This window comes from Vulpes vulpes, chromosome 3 (genome assembly GCF_048418805.1).
Source record: "Vulpes vulpes isolate BD-2025 chromosome 3, VulVul3, whole genome shotgun sequence".
Lineage (NCBI taxonomy): Eukaryota > Metazoa > Chordata > Mammalia > Carnivora > Canidae > Vulpes > Vulpes vulpes.
In genome coordinates, this window is record NC_132782.1 from 92,346,516 (window position 1) to 92,359,513 (window position 12,998).

The following is a 12,998-nucleotide window of genomic DNA, read 5'->3' on the forward strand; positions in this document are numbered from 1 at the left end:
CACACAGGGAGAATTTGGCTCATCAATGGTCAAGAACGCTACCAAAATACTTTCAGAAGCAAGGGCCTAAAAGGGGGTGGGGGTAGAGGCACAAGAATTCTCTTTCCAGAATCACTCTTCCCTTGATTCAAAGTTCCACCAAGGGCAGTGTTCCTCAGGTTCCCTTCTCAAGTTTCTGTCCAAGTCAGGGCTCGAGAGTTCTTAGCTCCCTTAAAGGCCAGATGGTTTTCTACTTCTCCTCCTGAACTCCACCACCCTCACCTGGAAGTAACTCCCATAAGATCCCTGCCTCTTTGTGAGAAAATCCAGGAACCTGGGACTAAGGCTCCCATCTCAGGGAAGGTGTAAGGGATAGACAGGTAATAGAAAAGAAAGCAGCCCTCCCCTCTGCGGGAGCATCCGCCGACTGGCCCCTTCAGCACCAGGAACCTGTGGGAGAAAGGAAAGTGCTTGGAAAGGAAGTATGCGGAAGACCTGGGGAGAAGGTTGTCTGTCTCCAGATCCCTTGGCTTTCTTCAGAGAGATAAGACGTAATGAAAGGTAAATGGGGGCGGGAAAAGTTCTGAAAGCACCAGCCCGACGACTGAAAGGGAGACGCCAGGCGCCTCCCTCTCAACTCTCGGCGGGCACTTCTGACCACTGGGGTAGGTGGTCCCCCTCCAGCCAATCAGAAAGGTGCCTGGCGTTCCCTGGCGACCATTCACGCCTACCAGTTGGTGACTAGCGCTAGGAGGCGGGACGATGAGAGCACGAGCTCCCCCGGCCAATCGCCGCACTCCCAGGGAGGTAGGGGCGGTGCTTCTGGAACCTGGAGGCGGGGCTGTTTCCTTGGCAACGATCCTAGCCCTCCAGGAGCGGGTAGGGTGGAGATTAGGAGGAGCAGAGAGGGGAGGGGGACAGGAGGAGTGGGGGTGGGCGCGCCGGTGCGGAGGAGTAGAGTTCGGGCTGGCCAGGTGGGAGTCCCTGGCTCAGGAGCTCAAGGCGGGGGGTCGGTCCGGGTTCCCGAGGCACGGCCGGAGCTGACCCCCAGGCCCAGGAGGGGAGGGGAGCTAGACACCGCCCCCGCTGGCGCCGGGAAGCGTCGCTCCTTCTCGCTGACCTTGGTCTCGATTGTCGCCTCGCCCTTGGCCACAGGCACTGACGGACGCAGGGCCCGGGTGACGGATAGATAGGCTCCTAGACGGATGGAGACCTAGGACCTAGCACACAAACTACCCCAGCCTTTTCTGCCAGCTCCAGGGCGCCCCGTCCTCCCCCACCTGAACGCCGGGGCCATCCAGCCCAGGGTTAATGCCAACGAGTTTCCACCTCCAGCCGCTCCTAGAGAGGCCGTGGCGCTAGCCAGCGGGGGAAACTGGCCGCGGACGGACACTTCCTGTGCGGGGGGAGGAGGGGGTCGGATAGCCGCAGCCCAGCCCGGGCTGGGGGGCCAGACGGCGGGGTCGCGGGCGGGGAGCGGCATCCGGGGGCGGCAGGGCGAGTCGTGAAGACCCTCACCTCCGAGGCCACGACGCACGGGACCTTGGAGGGCCCCAGGGCAAGGCGAGACCTTGTGGGTGGGGGCGGGGCCGTGGGTAGGGGAGGGGCCCAGTCGGCCGGAGAGGCCCAGGGTCAAGACGTCCGGCCTCAGGGGCCCGGGCTGGGCAGCCGGGTCCCCTGGGCGGCGCTGAGCAGGCGGGCGGCGAGGGCCCGGGTCTCAGGGCACTCAGGCCTGGTCGCAGGATCGTCCGCCATCGCCGCCGCCGCCGCACTGGGAGCCGGCGGGGATGGAACGGGAGGCGTCGCCGTGGGGCCTCGAGCCCGGGGATGTGCAAAGTCCTGACGAACTGGGGAGCCCCGAAGGGTCCCTCAAAGGTGAGGGAGGGAGCGCCTCTCCGAGGAGCGTGCCTGGGGGCGGGAGGGGGGGCTGTGGGCCGAGGGAGGGGAAGGGAGCCGGGGGGCTTGGACACCTGGGACTTGGCGGCGGGGGCGGGGACTGGACGTCCCGGGTCGGCGGAGGGGGAGGTGGGAATTTCAGCACCTGCTCTAGGGCCAGCGACCCTGTTGGAGGAGGGAGAGGCTTGTGGCAACTAGTGGGACCAAATGACCTTCCAGACCGCACACAATCTGGGTTTTCTGTAACTCTCTGATCCTGCAGGCAACATGAGTGAGAATGAGGAAGAAGAAATGTCTCAACAAGAAGGCACTGGGGACTATGAGGTCGAAGAGATACCCTTTGGGCTGGATCCCCAGAGCCCTGGGTTTGAGCCACAAAGCCCCGGGTTTGAATCCCAAAGCCCCAGGTTTGAGCCGGAAAGCCCAGGGTTTGAATCCCGAAGCCCTGGGTTTGTGCCCCCAAGCCCTGAATTTGCACCCAGAAGTCCTGACTCAGATTCTCAGAGCCCTGAGTTTGAACCCCAAAGTCCTAGGTATGAGCCCCAAAGCCCTGGCTATGAACCCAGGAGCCCTGGTTATGAACCCAAGAGCCCTGGGTATGAACCCAAAAGCCCTGGGTATGAACCCCGGAGTCCTGGGTATGAATCCCAGAGCCCAGGATATGAGCCCCAGAATCCTGAGTTCAAAACCCAAAGCCCTGAATTTGAAGCTCAAAGTTCCAAATTTGAGGAAGGTGCAGAGATGCTTCTGAATCCTGAAGAAAAGAGTCCTTTGAGCATCCCCTTGGGAGTCCACCCCTTGGACTCCTTCACCCAGGGGTTTGGGGAGCAGCCCACGGGGGGTCTGCCCCTAGGGCCACCTTTTGAGATGCCCACAGGGACCCTGCTGGCTACACCCCAGTTTGAGATGCTCCAAAATCCCCTGGGCCTGACAGGGGCCCTTCGGGGTCCAGGTCGGCGGGGTGGCCGGGCCAGGGGTGGGCAGGGCCCTCGGCCTAATATCTGTGGCATCTGTGGGAAGAGCTTCGGGCGGGGCTCCACCCTGATCCAGCACCAGCGCATCCATACGGGTGAGAAGCCCTATAAATGTGAGGTCTGTAGCAAGGCCTTCTCTCAGAGCTCTGACCTCATCAAACACCAGCGCACCCACACGGGCGAGCGGCCCTACAAGTGTCCCCGTTGTGGCAAGGCCTTCGCCGACAGCTCTTACCTGCTTCGCCACCAGCGCACCCACTCTGGTCAGAAGCCCTACAAGTGCCCGCACTGTGGCAAGGCCTTCGGTGACAGCTCCTACCTCCTGCGGCACCAGCGCACCCACAGCCACGAGCGGCCCTACAGCTGCCCCGAGTGCGGCAAGTGCTACAGCCAGAACTCTTCCCTCCGTAGTCACCAGAGGGTGCACACCGGGCAGAGGCCCTTCAGCTGTGGCATCTGTGGCAAGAGCTTCTCCCAGCGCTCGGCGCTTATCCCCCATGCCCGCAGCCACGCCCGTGAGAAGCCCTTCAAGTGCCCTGAGTGCGGCAAGCGCTTTGGCCAGAGCTCTGTGCTGGCCATCCATGCCCGCACCCACCTGCCAGGCCGCACCTACAGCTGCCCCGACTGCGGCAAGACCTTCAACCGCTCCTCCACGCTGATTCAGCACCAGCGCTCCCACACAGGCGAGCGGCCCTACCGGTGCGCCGTGTGCGGCAAGGGCTTCTGCCGCTCCTCCACACTGCTGCAGCACCATCGGGTGCACAGCGGGGAGCGGCCCTACAAGTGCGATGACTGTGGAAAAGCCTTCTCACAGAGCTCCGACCTCATCCGCCACCAGCGGACCCACGCAGCCGGCCGGCGCTGACCTGGGGCCCTGTCAGGGGTGGGGAGGTGATGGGCAGGAGAAAGGGGCCAGGGAGCTGAGAAAACTTTAGAGGGAATAGTGAAAAGCTGGGGGAGGATGGAAGAGTTGAGGGCCAGGGTGGAGGAAGTTACGTGCCCTGGAGACTTCTGGGAAATGGGCTATGAAGAGGGGTTGGAGAGAGGCCAAGCAGGCAGTGGGAGGCTCTGGGAGAGATCCAGAAAAGAGGTCAGTGGAGAGCTGGCCTCAGCCGCAGCATGCCCCTTGGTGGGTGTCTGGCTTGGCAAAGCTCTAGGCGGGGGTGGGGGGAGGGGGGAGGGTTACTTAATTAGAGTGGGTAGCTTAGATTGGTAGCTACTGAGACCCTGGTTGAGTCAGGAAGGGGTGAGGGTAGGTGGGGTGGGGAGTTGGGCCCTGGGGTGGGGCTTGGGCCTCATTGCAAACTCCAGCCTCCCTTGTCTTCCTCAGGCTTTGGAGCCCTTGAATTTGAGTTCAATAAAAACCTTTATGTGGTAAAAGAGACTTGTCCTTAAAATGTGTGCATGGACAGTGCCCTGGCCAGTGGGAGACATGCAGTGGTAACTATACAGCCAGCAAAGCCATAGGGCTCTGTCTGGAAGCCCTCCATGTTCCAGGTTTCCTCAGAATCTTACAATTCGATGCTCAGGAGACATTATCTGCACATATATTTCCAAGTTATGTCTCCTGCTTTGAATCCTGCACAAACACACAGGGAGCTCAGTGTGGGAGGTGTGAGAAAGCCTTCGACTTTGTGGGATATCCCTTCTACCAAACACAGAGGTTCTGTCCTTGGGCCAGAGAACAGACCTTGCACTCATATCCGGGCGTAGAGCCTGTGTCCTACCTCTCTGGCTCCCAGTATCTAGCTGTGCTGTCCTCTCGCCTGTGGAACCTTCATGCCCATCACTTGGTGCAGACCCTGAGTGACCAGAACCAGAGACTACCTGCGGTCTTGGCCCCACCTGTAGGGGGCGCATATGGGACCCAGTGTGAGGATTAGATAGCTCTAGCTTTTAAGACTCACCCACCAGGCTGGGCCTGATTTGCCACAGCTCTGCCACTTTTAGGACTCCTGGACCTATTGGGATCACCCAGCACACACACACACACACACACACACACACACACACACACACACACACACACCTTTATCTTACTTTTCTTTCCTGTCTGAGCCTCAGCCCTCCTAGAGTCGGTGCCAGCTGTGAGTCTCTGGATCCTGGGATGTGGCCTGCCTTGACCTTAGCTGAGTAGGACAGGCCACACCCTGAGGAATCACCCAGCTGCCAGGAATGTCTTGAGATGAATGCCTGTAAGGGCCTGATTGCCCTGCAAAGATTTTTTTCAGTTTCATGGATAAGGAAAAATGAGTTCACAGAGCTCTGACCTGCTGGAAGTTGCTCTGTGGATAAGAGGCAGGTGAGAAATTCAGACCACATCTCTCTGGCTCATCAGCCCCAGCGGCTCAGCCACACAGGCAGGTGGGGAATCGTGCTCTACACTGGCTCTTGGGCTTCAAATCCTCACATCACCCCCAGCCCCGCACCTATCCTTAGGGCCTTATAACTTGTCAAGAGCAGAATAACTTCTCTTAAGGACATTTCAACCCAGCCTCTTATGTTCTGCACACTCCAGAAGGAGCCTTAGAGATCACGTAGTTCAACAGTTTGGTTGTGTTTGGTGTTTTTTAGTTTTTTTTTTTTTTTTTTTTTTTTTAAGATTTATTTATTAATGATAGAGAGTGGGGGAGGCAGAGACACAGGCAGAGGGAGAAGCAGGTTCCATGTTGGGAGCGCGATGTGGGACTTGATCCCGGGACTCCAGGATCACGCCCTAGGCCAAAGGCAGGCACCAAACCGCTGAGCCACCCAGGGATCCCCTAAAGTTTTAATTATTTTTGGAAGTAGATCATTATTTTTCAAGTACAATCTCTTAGTCTTTTAAAGACCTTTGTAAACTTTTTGCACATTTTTGTAGACACCCAATCACACATAATTTCAAATATTAAAATACTCCACCTCCCGCATTTACGTAGTTCATATATGTGAGTACTTATGTTAAATAGACTGCATTTGACTACCTGACATATCTCTTGGTTTAACATTTCTTTCTTTTTTAAAAAAGATTTTATGTATTTATTCATGAGAGACACACACACAGAGGGAGGGAGAGACAGAGGCCAAGGGAAAAGCAGGCTCTGTGCAGGGAGCCCGACGCGGGACTCGATCCTGAGACCCCAGGATCATGCCCCGAGCTGAAGGCAGACGGTCAACCACTGAGCCAACAGGCATCCCAGTTTTTTTTTTTTTTAAAGATTTTATTTATTTATTCATAGAGAGACACACACACACAGAGAGGCAGAGACACAGGCAGAGGGAGAAGCAGGCACCATACAGAGAGCCTGATGTGGGATTTGATCCTGGGTCTCCAGCATCACACCCTGGGCTGCAGGCAGCGCTAAACCGCTGGGCCACCGGGGCTGCCCCAGGCGTCCCAGTTTAACATTTATTTCAATTATACAATTTGATTTTCATTCTTTGGAGTTGATTTTTCCCTCCAGCTCCCAAACACGTTTGTAGGCCATTGAAAGCACAGTGCATGTAAGTACTTAATTGATAAAGTAGCCTGTATGCTGCTTATGAACCACAGTATATAAAAGCAGATCAAGTGACAGTGGGGGGGCTCAGCTGCTCAGCCCCCACCCTTTTCTTCCGTATGACAGCTCCTGCGGTACCTGTAGATCCCAGGGGGGGCAGATCAAAGCCCGGGAAGGGCACACATCTTTCTCAAGGTCACGGTGAAGAACTAGGATGCCAGTGCCAGGTTTCCTGACTTTCAGTCCAGCATGCTATTTTTACCACACCATCCTGCACAACTAAACCATCTTTTAAAAAGTAATCTCTACACCCAGTGTGGATATTGAACTCATGACCCTGAGATCAAGAATCGCATGCTTCACTGACTGAGCCAGGCAGGCACCCCACAACTAAACCATTTCTATCCACCACCTTTATTAAGCACAGATGTGCTGGCAACATTTCTAGACAGTTTGCAAGTGTTTTCCTCACAACAGCTCTGAGGGATATACAGTTAGTATTCCCATTTTACAGACGAAGAAATGAATCCCAGAGAAGATAAGTAATGGCCCTACATGGCACAGCTATGGGGCAGGACAGCCTGAACTCAAACCTATGACTGATTAGGTTTGACTATTCTCCCAAGGATACTGTTACTTACTTTTTCACTTTGTGCCATGGGTATGGTGTCTTCCAGAGGCTACATGGCCTGTGATAACATGTCATCATTCTGACCACTTGTAGGGAATGTGGCCTTGGGTGTTGGTATGTTTTACATTTTTCTCCTTTTTTTTTTTAGATTTTATTTATTTATTTAATGCAGAGAGCGAGCCCACAAGCAGGGGGAGGGGCAGAGGGAGAGGGAGAAGCAGGCTCCCCGCTGGGACCTGGGGCTCCATCCCCATCATCCCAAGACTCTGGATCATGACCTGAAGTGAAGGCAGATGTTTAGCTGACTGAGCCACCCAGGTGCCCCTGCAGTAGGAAGATTTATTTATTCGTGAGAGACACACACAGAGAGAGAGAGAGGGAGGCAGAGACACAGGCAGAGGGAGAAGCAGGCTCCATGCAGGGAACCTGAGACGTGGGACTCGATCCCTCCTGGGTCTCCAGGATCACAACCTGGGCCGAAAGCGGTGCTAAACCGCTGAGCCACCCGGGCTGCCCAAGTAGGAAGATTTTAAAGGATAGAACAAGGTAGAAGTAGATGGGCTGGCAAGAGGAATAGCATGTGCAAAGACAGAGGCAGGTGTTTGAGGATGGGTGCTGTTAAGGGAGTTGGGATATAGATTTCTGGGCATGATGAGGGCAGGACTGTTCTGAAATGAACCCCCCAGATTTTCTGTGTTTTGCTTCCAACCCTGATGAACACATTCACTCTGTGTGTGTGTCACAGAACATCACTCATGTAGGAGGACCCTCACTAACTTGTTACCCTGTTTTATCTTCTTCACAATCCCCTCACCGTCTAGAATCACAGGTCTACCTTTTCACTCTGTTTTCTCACTGGGGTGGTGCTTCCTGAGGGCAAGGACTTGTCTGTCTTGTTCATCATCCTGCCCTCAGGGCACAGAACAGGCCCTGACACCAGGTGCCCCTGGGTGGCTCAGGCCAGCAGGGGGTTGATGAGGTTGAAGAGGTTGGCAGGTTTTAAAATACTGTTCTGGGCCTTGAGTGCCAGGCTTGAAAACATTCTCTTACTCCCTGTAGGCAGAAGGGAGCCTTGGGAGGTCAAAAGCTATTTCTCAGCTCTCAGTGCTGAGCCCAGAGCTGTCCTGAGAGTGACTCCATATTCCCTGGGGAGAGGGTTGGAGGAGTGGGGGAGGGAAGGAGGAGAGAGGAGAGAGAGCTGTGCCCAGCTCTGGGGTCCTACTGACCACAAGAGGGCAGCAGTGACAAGCCTGCTCTGTCCTCCTAAAGAGGAGGGGGGGTGGGCTCAGGATCAAGCCTCACCAATTGCTGCTTAAAAAAAAAAAAAAAAGCCTGGGAGGGTCTATTCTCACACCTGAATGAATTGTCAATGCCTCATGCAGGTTAATCTCTAATGGTTGTAATAAAAAAAAGAAAAAAGAAAAAAAAAAAAAGAAAAGAAAGGGAAAGAAATGAAAATACAGCTGACTGGGTCCCACTTAGAGAAAGGGTGAGAAGGAAATGTTTAATTGAGCCAGGCCGAGATGTGGCACCAGCTTACAAACTTCATATTTATCAGTAGACATAGGCAGGCACTCTGCTTAGCACTGGGAGCCAGGGCAGGAGGTGGGGGGGGTAGTGAAGGGAGGGGAGTAGACAGACGTGTCCCACATGTTGAGCTCACTGCCTCCCAGCCTGGGGCCACGATGGGATTTGGGGAGTCCCAGTAGGGGCTACAAAGGAAGGAGGCAGGAGCCTGGGGGAAGACAGAGCCTTGAAGGGTGGAGATGCCATGGGCCCATCCAAACGTTTTCTGGAACTTCCCATAGGCACCCTCACTAGTTCAGTGAAATTGAATCAAGCGGGATCCCTGGGTGGCTCAGTGGTTTAGGGCCAGCCTTCGGCCCAGGGTGTGATCCTGGAGTCCCGGGATCAAGTCCGGCATCAGGCTCCCTGCATGGAGCCTGCTTCTCCCTCTGCCTGTGTCCCTGCCTCTCTCTCTGTGTCTCTCATGAATAAATAAATAAAATCTTTAAAAAAAAAAAAGAAAGAAATTGTATCAAGCACCCACTGTGTCTGGCTCTGTGATGTCACCAAGGTGAACATAGCAGGTATGGTCCCTACCCCCGTGGAGCTATGGTTGGATTTGAGAGATGAATATTGAGTAATAACCATGATCTGTACTGTGAGGGGAAGTACAGGCTAGTGTAGGCATGTGTGCTATGAAAACCCGCTTGGGGCGGGGTTGAGGGCAGCCCTGAGGAAGTTCCAAGTGAGCTAAGATCTGAAGTCTGAGTGAGAGCCAGCCAGAGAAAGGGCTGGGGAGGAATGTTCCAGGCAGAGGGAGCAGTCTGGATGAAGGCAGTGGGACAGAAGGGGGCTTGGCTAGTGAGAAAGGCTGGTGTAACTGGAGCTTCGAAAGGGAGGCTGGGAGTCTCTGGAGGAGGCCAGGAAGGCCACGGGGACCCAGTACTGCACTGGCATGTTAAGGATATTTTGCAGATTTTGGAAGTCGTATTAAGGAACTTAGTCTTTAGCCACAGAGCAAGGGGTCTGCAGCAGCAATGTCGTGACACAGATCAGATTTGCTCTCTGGCAGCAGATGGAAAGCTGACTGGACTCCAGGCAGGAGAGAGTGAAGGGCAAGGTTCTGAGAGTCTGAGGCATCTGGGGACATCCAAGGGCAGATGGGTGTGAGGGCTGGGAGTGTCACTAGGTCCTGAGATGACAGTTTTTCCAAATTTAGATCAGATGTTCTCTTCCATGGGAGGATACTAAGAAGGACCAGGGGAAGCCAGAACCAGCTGATAATTACAAGCCCTCACGTACATACCCTTCCTGGCCCATCCCTCATAGATCCTCACCATGAGCCCACAGAGCAGGCAGGCAAGAGTGAGCTCCATGTTCAAGATAGCGAAACTGAGGCCTAGGTGGGGGGGCAGAGACTTGCCCGAAGACGCACAGTGAGACATGGGTAGAGGCAGAATGGCACCATACATCCTGGGTCCTCTGCCGTGGGCCTGGGCCTCAGTCTTTGACAGCTTCATCCTGGGCCTCCCCCTCCTGGAGGGGCTCCAGGCAGCCTGGATCCCCAGCCTCCTCCTTGGGCACTGGCTGCTCAGAGTCTTGTTTAGGGATTTCATTTGAAGCTTCTACAGCCTCCATCTTCTCCTTCAGGTTCCGTTTGAAGAAGCCAAGCTGCAGGAAGACAAAAATGGAGTCAGCAGAAAGTCCATGGAATATTCTGGACCAGTCAGCCTCGGCAAAACATGAGCGCACCCTTCAGAATGGTAATGAGTCATTCATGCTGCACATGCGTGGTTATCTGCTCCAGGGATGGGGCAAGGTTATCTGCCACACTTGGTTCCTATGATAAACAGCTGTACATTTAACAACAATTCATTCTTTAGGTTTATCAAAATGTCATGGGCCAATATGTGGGGCGGGCGGTTTGAAAATATCCAGTAATACTAACAAATAGCAAGAGCTTGCACTTAACATAGTGCTTGGCATGGGCCAGGTACTCTCCATTGAAAGCTCAGAACATACATAGTCTACTTTTTTTTTTTAAACATATATATACTTTGGCTCAGCCATTCCAACTCCAGGAATTAATTTTTTTTAAAGATTTTATTTGTTCATCAGAGACACACACAGAGAGAGGCAGAGACACAGGCAGAGGGAGAAGCAAGCTCCATGCAGGGAGCCCGATGTGGGACTTGATCCCAGGTCCCCAGGATCATGCCCTGGGCTGAAGGCAGGCGCCAAACCGCTGAGCTACTCCAGGAATTAATTCTAAAGAAGATTTGAACAAGTGTGCAAAGATGTGGGTGCCAAGAGCCTTTTTGGTCACCATTTAAAATAAATGGAAATTACTTATCAGCTGGGATCTTGTTTCAGTAAAAGGTGGAGCATCCAGACAGCAGCAACCCAGGCAGGTTAAAAGGCAAGAGGTGGGGAACCCTGGGTGGCGCAGCGGTTTGACGCCTGCCTTTGGCCCAGGGCGCGATCCTGGAGACCCGGGATCGAGTCCCATGTCGGGCTCCTGGTGCATGGAGCCTGCTTCTCCCTCTGCCTATGTCTCTGCCTCTCTCTCTCTCTCTCTCTCTCTCTCTCTCTCTGTGTGACTATCATAAATAAATAAAAAATTAAAAAATAAGTAAAAGGCAAGAGGTGGATCTGATTGTGCTCAGAGAGACATCAAGATAGAATATCCAGTGGGAAATACAAGCTCCCAAGCAGTATATATGCTATTATTCCATTTACATTTTCTTTCTTTTTAAAAGATTTAATTTATTTACTTGACAGAGAGAGAGGGGGGACAAGTAGGCAGAGTGGCAGGCAGAGGGAGAGGGAGAAGCAGACTGCCCGCTGAGCAGGGAGCCTAAGGCAGGGCTCGATCCCAGGACCCTGAGGTCATGACCTGAGCTGAAGACAGATGCTTAACTGACTGAGCCACCCAGGTGCCCCCCATTTATATTTTCTATGTGTATATACACAGACACTGACTTTGCTCTCTCTCATGCTCACACATATACTCACACATATATTATTTATTTATTTTAAAACCATATTGGTTTTATTTATTTATTTATTCATTCATTCATTCATTCATTCATTCATTCATTCATGAGAGATACAGAGAGAGAGAGACAGAGACAGAGACATAGGCAGAAGGAGAAGCAGGCTCCATGCAGGAAGCCTGATGCAGGACTCGATCTCGGGACTCCGGGATCATGCCCTGAGCCAAAGGCAGATGCTCAACCGCTGACCTATCCAGGCATCCCTTAATTAATTAATTAATTAATTAATTAATTTAGATTTTATTTGTTTATTTGGCAGAGAGAGAGCACAAGCAGGGGGGGAAAGCAAGAAGGCAGAGGGAGAGGGAGAAGCAGACTCCTTACTGAGTAGGGAGTGGGATGTGGGGCTCCATCCCAGGACCCTGGGATCACGACCTGAGCCAAAGGCAGACACTTAATCGACTGAACCACCCAGGTGCCCCTACATATACACATATTTAAACAACAAAATTAGAAGCTGGATAATGGTTGTTAGTAACCATCCTCTGGGAGTGCAAGGGGAAGAAACTGATTTTCTGTGTTGTCTTTTTCTGGGGTATTTAGTTTTCATATGGAACATCTGCCCTCCACCATTCTTCATCTGGCTACTCCTCCTTCAAACCCCAACTCAAATGCCTCCTCTTCTGGGAGGCCTTCCTGGACTGTCCCAGCCTGAGTGAGGCTTCAGCACACAGGCCCTTGAGTGGAGCCCTGTCTGCCTCCTCCATTAGACTGTGAGCCCTCTATGGCAGGGACCATGTTTGTGGTGTGGGCCTCTGTGTCCCAGCACCCAACCCTTAATGGGCAGAAGCACCCTTCTCTCCAAGGTAGACAGTCCTGGCTCTACCAGTGCTTGGAGGAGGGAGGGGGAAAGATTTGCTTGCTCTTTGGGCCTGGGGAGCTTTATCTGAAAAAGGGGGGAGGCTGAGGCCTCTTCTAGCTTTAAGGCTCCCCAATCTCAGTATTCTCCGCCCTGACCCCTGCAGAACCCTTTCCCCAGCCAGGTTGTCTCAGCCATGCCCCACACTCCCAGAAGCTCCCACCTTGTAGAGTGCCACAAAAATCAGCAAGAGCAGCAACAGCCCCCCAATGCTGCTCAGCGCGTAGACATGGAGCATTTTCTTTTCATATATGATGTCAACCTTCATGACGACCTGGAGAAGGAAAAGAGAAGGGAACGTAAAGAGCAGGCTTTCACCTCTGACATGCTCGTGAATGGCTAGGTCTTCGCGTTTCTGGTTCAGACTGCTTCTGGGTACAACCCGGCTGGCCCAGATGTCTCCCTCCAGTGTACCTCCCAGTGTGCAGCCATCAGAGTGAACTAGGAGACATGCACATAACCCATTGGAAGCCCTTACATGGCTTCCCTTAGTCCCAGAATAAAATGCCAGAATCTCAGCTCAGCATGCAAAGCCTTCCGGAGTCCAGCTTGGGCTTGCTTCTTAACTGCAGCTTCCCTTCTCCTGCTCTGACCTGCTTGCTCTCCCACCTGCCTCGC

General features: G+C 53.5%; 2 protein-coding genes across 8 annotated transcripts in view; one reads left to right on the forward strand and one right to left on the reverse strand.

Moving 5' to 3' along the window:
* Positions 1 to 1,387: 1,387 nt before the first annotated feature.
* Positions 1,388 to 4,229, forward strand: ZNF768 (zinc finger protein 768). Its single transcript, XM_072753478.1, has 2 exons — positions 1,388 to 1,854; positions 2,138 to 4,229. The coding sequence occupies exons 1-2, from the start codon at positions 1,767 to 1,769 to the stop codon at positions 3,712 to 3,714; spliced, it is 1,665 nt and encodes a 554-aa protein (XP_072609579.1). The 5' UTR covers positions 1,388 to 1,766; the 3' UTR covers positions 3,715 to 4,229.
* Positions 4,230 to 6,726: 2,497 nt separating this feature from the next.
* Positions 6,727 to 12,998, reverse strand: part of ITGAL (integrin subunit alpha L) — a 42,586-nt gene continuing 36,314 nt past the window's right edge. For 3 of the 7 annotated variants that reach the window (XM_026011173.2, XM_072753485.1, XM_072753486.1), the window contains 2 exons: positions 12,544 to 12,654; positions 6,727 to 10,136 (listed from right to left, as the gene is read on the reverse strand). In XM_026011173.2, the coding sequence (XP_025866958.1) occupies positions 9,966 to 10,136; positions 12,544 to 12,654 (282 nt within the window). In that variant the 3' untranslated portion in view covers positions 6,727 to 9,965. The remainder of the gene's footprint in view (positions 10,137 to 12,543; positions 12,655 to 12,998) is intronic. The other 4 variants (XM_026011174.2, XM_072753483.1, XR_012000582.1 and 1 more) reach the window with 3 other exon arrangements.

Excerpts from the sequence above, each read along its gene's own strand:
- ZNF768 (XM_072753478.1), top strand. The coding sequence starts at position 1,767 with ATGGAACGGGAGGCGTCGCCGTGGGGCCTCGAGCCCGGGGATGTGCAA. Across the intron at positions 1,855-2,137 it reads CCCCGAAGGGTCCCTCAAAG|GCAACATGAGTGAGAATGAG; the intron begins GTGAGGGAGGGA and ends CTGATCCTGCAG.